Source organism: Chrysochloris asiatica, unplaced genomic scaffold (genome assembly GCF_000296735.1).
Source record: "Chrysochloris asiatica unplaced genomic scaffold, ChrAsi1.0 scaffold00252, whole genome shotgun sequence".
NCBI classification, from domain to species: Eukaryota; Metazoa; Chordata; class Mammalia; order Afrosoricida; family Chrysochloridae; genus Chrysochloris; species Chrysochloris asiatica.
In genome coordinates, this window is record NW_006408770.1 from 1427747 (window position 1) to 1433484 (window position 5738).

General features: G+C 37.3%; 1 protein-coding gene across 1 annotated transcript in view; it reads right to left on the reverse strand.

The window, feature by feature from the left end:
• The window catches only part of ZDHHC15 (zinc finger, DHHC-type containing 15), a 393634-nt gene that overhangs the window by 45504 nt on the left and 342392 nt on the right, over positions 1 to 5738 (reverse strand). The window contains exon 10 of the mRNA XM_006873732.1: positions 4126 to 4226. Within this exon, the coding sequence (XP_006873794.1) occupies positions 4126 to 4226 (101 nt within the window). The remainder of the gene's footprint in view (positions 1 to 4125; positions 4227 to 5738) is intronic.

A 5738-nucleotide genomic window follows, 5' to 3' on the forward strand; every position in this document is an offset into this window, starting at 1 on the left:
GAATCGACTCAATGACACTTAACAACAACAACATCAGGATTGATACTTGATGTAAAGACTCCTTGCCTCTCAGTTGGTATTTTGAGCTACTATATCCATAAGCATAGGTCAAGTTAATCAAATTGTAGCAATTTACACTTGTTTTCTTTTATCAAAAACTGTTTGTTGATTTTTAATCTACATCTAGTGTTAGACAACTTTTCATGTTTGATTTTATCTCCACAAATAAATGCAAGAACCTTGAGTTAAGGGACCATACTCCATAGCAACCTTTCTTGGTCCAATGTCATATTCTTATAATGATCTCAATAAATTCTAACTAACATTCTGTTATTCTTTCTGACAGACTATTTATCATAGTTACAGAAACTGATTAAAATAAGCCAGCTGTTGTTATGTGCCGTGGAGTCAGTTCCAACTCATAGCAAGTTTGTATAGGGTTTCCAAGGCTGTAAACCTTTACAGAAGCAGAAAGCCTCATCTTTCTCCCACGGAACAGCTGGTAGTTTCAAACTGCTGACCCTGAGGTTAGCAGCCCAGAGACCCCTTTTATCTTGAACAGTTACTAAAGAGTATCATACAAATAAAGGAGTAGAAAATTAGGCTATATATAAAAACAATTAGCACACTGGAAAGAAGACTTGGTGGTACAATGGTTAATTCCCTCGATCCTAACCAAAGACTGGTGATTCAAAACCACCCAGTGAATCCATGGGGGAAAGACCTGTTGATCTGCTTTCATAAAGATTATAGCCATGAAAATACTATGGGACAGTTTGAAGGCCCTTAGGTTTGATGACACCTAAAGAGTCTTGGGTGGCACTGTGGGTTAATGCGCCAGATGGCAAAGCCATTTGAACTGCAAGGTTGGCAGTTCAAGCTCACCAGCTGCTCCTCGGAAACCCTATACAGGATCACTATGGGTCAGAACCGACTCAACAGCACTTAACAACAACAATAAACTGGAGTTTGAAGTCATTCATTTTTGGATATACATCCAGCAGCATTTAACAAGTAGAAACTTAATTCTTCCAAGCCTTTATTACCATTAATATGAGAAGGCTGCATTCAAGCATTGTTTTTTCTTAATAAAAGTATCCCTGATGGGGTATACTCTTAAAATTTATCAGAATAAATTAAAGAGTCCATTCACAGTCTTATCAACCAGAGCTAAAGCAGTGTTGGGGACTTAAGGAAAGCTTAGCTCTTTTTCATTTTCATTCTTTAAAAAATGTCTTGTCTTAGTTAGTGGACCATTATAGAGAAACTAGGCATAGGTTTTGTATAATTATTGCATACCCTAGGACATGATCCTGACCTGGAGCTCACTACTAGATTCTCAAACAAGGATGATGAAGAGTTGAGTGAGAATTAGGAAAAGAACTGGCTCTTTTTGCTTTAATATGATAAATCTAATGGAAAGGGATATTGTAGTTATAACTGACAGATGCAAACCTTGGTACTTATATCAAAGCTAAAACTGTCAAATAACCACAATGTAGATGTTCTTGGCAATTGGTGTGGTGCTGTGGGTTAATGTGCTGAACTGCAAAGTTGGTTTGAACTGCAAGGTTAGAGGTTCAGGCTCACCAGCTGCTCCCCAGAAACCCTATTCAGGGTCACTATGAGTTGAAACTGATTCAATGGCACTTAACAATAACAATATGTGGGTTAAGACAGGGGAATAATTGAAAGGCAAATTAATATGAGTTTATGTTTGTTCTACAAGACAGGGGGGCGGGACTGGGAATTTCCCTGTAAACTCTAGGACAACTTTTCTCTGGAAATCTCTGATACTCTTTATCAGTTAAGCCTAGAATCTTGAGAAGTTTTAGGCCTACTATCCTGAGCTCAGACTAACTGCTTTCTTATAGCCTAGGTAAAACCACACCTAAAATAGCAACCTCATGGGAGATTGTTGAGGAAGATGCTAATCATGATACACTAATGTATTGTCCAACTGTGGCTTCTCTGTGGGAAGAGAAGCTATTTCCCCAATACGAGGACTGCAGGTCACTTAAAGTTGCTTATTTGAGTCAGTGTAGGGGGAAAATTGTATGCTTCTTGGTCAGTATCTTGAAAAGTAAATTTTTCTAGCAGATAGACTATATTTATCCTAAACTTTATGTATGAGAACCTCTCTGGAGCACTAATATCATTATTTAGCCACTGATGTTGGCAAGAGTTATTCCCTTGTAAATGAAAAACTAAAACAAAAAACTAGTCTCTGTTGTTGAGTTTTTCAATATCTCTGTTAAGTTCATAGCCTAGGGAATCTTGACTATGATTTCCTGTTCTGGATTTCCAGGGATGCTTCACCTCAAATAAATATCCAAGGTCAAAGAGTATAGTAATTAATATGGAAGGTGTGGTGACTCTAGTAGCAATACGTTTTAACTTATCCTCATATATCCAAAGATCTAATCTCAAAATGTTATTTTTACCTTTGTGCCTTTGACTTCTTTCTGAATGTTTTGTGTCCTTTTATTATTGTTTCAGTAAGTAACAAAGTCATTTTCCAGTCACCACTCCTTCTATATTAATTGGATTAATTGGATGGATCTTAGTTGAAATCAGAGAATATCAGAAAGATGTTTACCTATGCTTTATTGACTACACAAAGGCTTTGATTATGTGGATAATGACAAACTATGGACAATATTGCAAAGTATGAGTATTCCAGAACACTTAATCGTGCTCATGAGGAATCTGTACATGGAACAAGAGTGAATAGATACAGACATGTTCAACCAGAACATGGGAACACTGAATAATTTAAAATTAAGAAAGGTGTGAGACAGGGTTATATTCTTTCACCATACTTATTCAACCTGTATGCTGAGCAAATAATCCAAGAAGCTGGGATATATGAAGAAAAACATGTCATCAGGATTGTAGGAAGACTCATTAACAACCTGCAATATGCAGGTGATACAATCTTGCTTGTTGAAAGTGAAGAATACTTAAAATATTTACTGATGAAGATCAAAGAGCACAGCCTTTGCTATGGATTTTATCTCAATGTAAAGAAAACAAAAATCCTCACCACTGGACCAATAAACAACATTCTTATCAATGGATAAAAGATTGAAGTTGTCAAGGACTTCATTCTTCTTGGATAAACTATCAACACTCATGGAAGCAGCAGTCAAGAAATCAAATGATGTATTGCATTAGGCAAATCTACTGTACAAGACCTTTTTAAAGTGTTGAAGAGCAAAGATGTCAGCTTGAAGACTAAGGTGCGCCTGACCCAAGCCATGGTATTTTCAATAACCTCATATGCATGTGAAAGCTGGACAGTGAATAAGGAAGACCATAGAAGAATTGATGCTTTTGAGTTATGGTATTGGAAGAGAATATTGAAAGTGCCACGGGCTGCCAAAAGAACCAACAGATCTGTGTTGGAAGAAGTGCTCCTTGGAGGCCAGGATGGCCAAATTTCATCTCTCATATTTAGGACATATTATCAATAAGGACCAGTCTCTGGAGGAGGATATCATGTTTGGTAAGGTGGAGGGTCAGAGAAAAAGAGGAAGACCCTAGTGAGATGGATTGGCCATGTGTCAGCATCAATGGTCTCAAACATGGTAACAATGGTGAGGTTGGTCCTGGATCGAGCAGTGTTTCGTTCTGTTGTGCATAAGGTCGCTATGAGTTGGTACTGACTCAATGGCACCTAACAACAACAACTAGAGTTCCATTTCATACATACATGGACTTATTCCAAACAACATGTGCTTAAACATATCTTTGCAATTAGTGAATAGACGCAGATATGTTCTCTGTAATACACTTTTCTTAGTCTTATTAGGATACAACAGAAAGGTCCAATTAAAACAGGGGGATCTTCTGGACTAGTTAAATTCAAGACAGAAAGGTCAGCTTAGAAAGTTATAGCAACTGTTCTTTGGGATTCCAAAGTAGTGATATTCATAGATTTTCTTGATGGACACAGAACAATTATGGGGACTTAATATGAAAAAGTTTTAAGAAAATCGAAAACTGCATTGGTGAGAAAACAGCCAGTAAAGTTGTTCTGAACAATTTTTTTTCATCACAACAATGTGCCTGCTCATTCTTTGAGTGTAACAATCAAGCCCAGGAGACTATTCTCCTACTTACCTTGACTGTCATCCTCCTCTTCCCAAGACTCTTCACTTGCTAGCAGTGGATTCTGTGCCTCATTCATAGACCTCGTAGGGAAGAAATGTCCATCACCTGGGCTGGTGGAGAAAAATAAGTTAAGAAGCTTTTTAAACTGACATAGACTTTTTATGATGGTAATATTCCTTCTAGAAAGGGGAGGAGAGCAATTATTAGGAAAATTTAAGCTTATTGGCTAAAGTAATGATGGAATGGTTTGTTTTTAGGTGTCATTGAGTGACCCTATGTATAACAATGAAACACTGCCAGGTCCTGCACCATCTTCACAATTTATCCTAGGTTTGAGTCCATTGTTGTAGCCGCTGTGTCACTGGGGGTCTTTCTCTTTTTTGATAACCCTTTAGTTTTATCAGAAATGGTGTCCTCCTGGGACAAGCCCCTCCTGATAACAACCAAAATATGTGAGATGAAGTCTTGCCATCATTACTTCTAAGGAGATTTCTGAATGTACTTCCTCCAACATAGATTTGTTCATTCTTCTGGAAGGAAGTCCATGGTATATTCAGTATTCTTCACCAACACCATAATTCAAGTGCTTCAACTTTTTTGGTCTTCTTTATGGTGGAATTTGATCTTACAATAGCTTTCTTTAGTTACTGCATTGTTCTCTAATTTTTTTATTATTAATTTATTTTTGGCTTTGGTGGCACTATACACAACCAAGGGGTCCTGGTGTGGCACTGTAGGATAAGCACTGGACTACAAGTTTGGTTTGAACCACAAGGCTGGCAGTTCAAACTCACCAGCCACTCCTCGGAAACCCTATACAGGCTGATATGGGTCAGAATGGACTTAACAGCACCAACAACAACATACACAACCAAACATACATCCATTCACAATTCTTACATATATAGTTCAATGGTATTGGATACATATTTCACACTGTGTCACCAGTCTCAGTATCTCTGATCATGTTGTTTCATAATCATTAATTTAAACTCTCTTCCTCCTTAAAGCTTAGATCTGTGCTTTAACTGCTGTCAATTTGAACTGATATAGATACTTCTTTATAAGAACACAATACTCAAGGCAAATATATTTTGCTAATTGAGTTAAACCATTCTTTAGTTTAGCGATAGCTTCATGTGATAGTTTTGTTCCAAGGTTTAAAGTTTATTTGTGGGGTTCCCCCAATCTTAATGGATTCAATAGCTCTGGTTTCTAAGTGAATTTGAAATTCTGTTCTCCGACTTTCCTTTTTTTATTAGGATCTATCTATTGGGTCTGTAATAGTTAATGGTATGTGTTAACTTGGCTAGCTATGATTCTCAGAGATTTGGCAGACACTATGTAATCACTATGTAAATAACACTAAAAACAATGCTAGACCAATTGACTTTATAGAACCCTGAAGACAGGAACCTATATGTTTGAACTACAGAAATTAAACCCATGAGATCAACAGGTATCAACATTTTCTGTCTCTTTTATTGCTGCTGTTTTATATATATATATATATGGAGCTCTGGTAGCGTAGTGGTTACGAATTGGGCTGCGAACCTTAAGGTCAGCAGTTCGAAACCACCACCTGCTCCGCGGGAGAAAGATGAGGCTTTCTACTCCCGTAA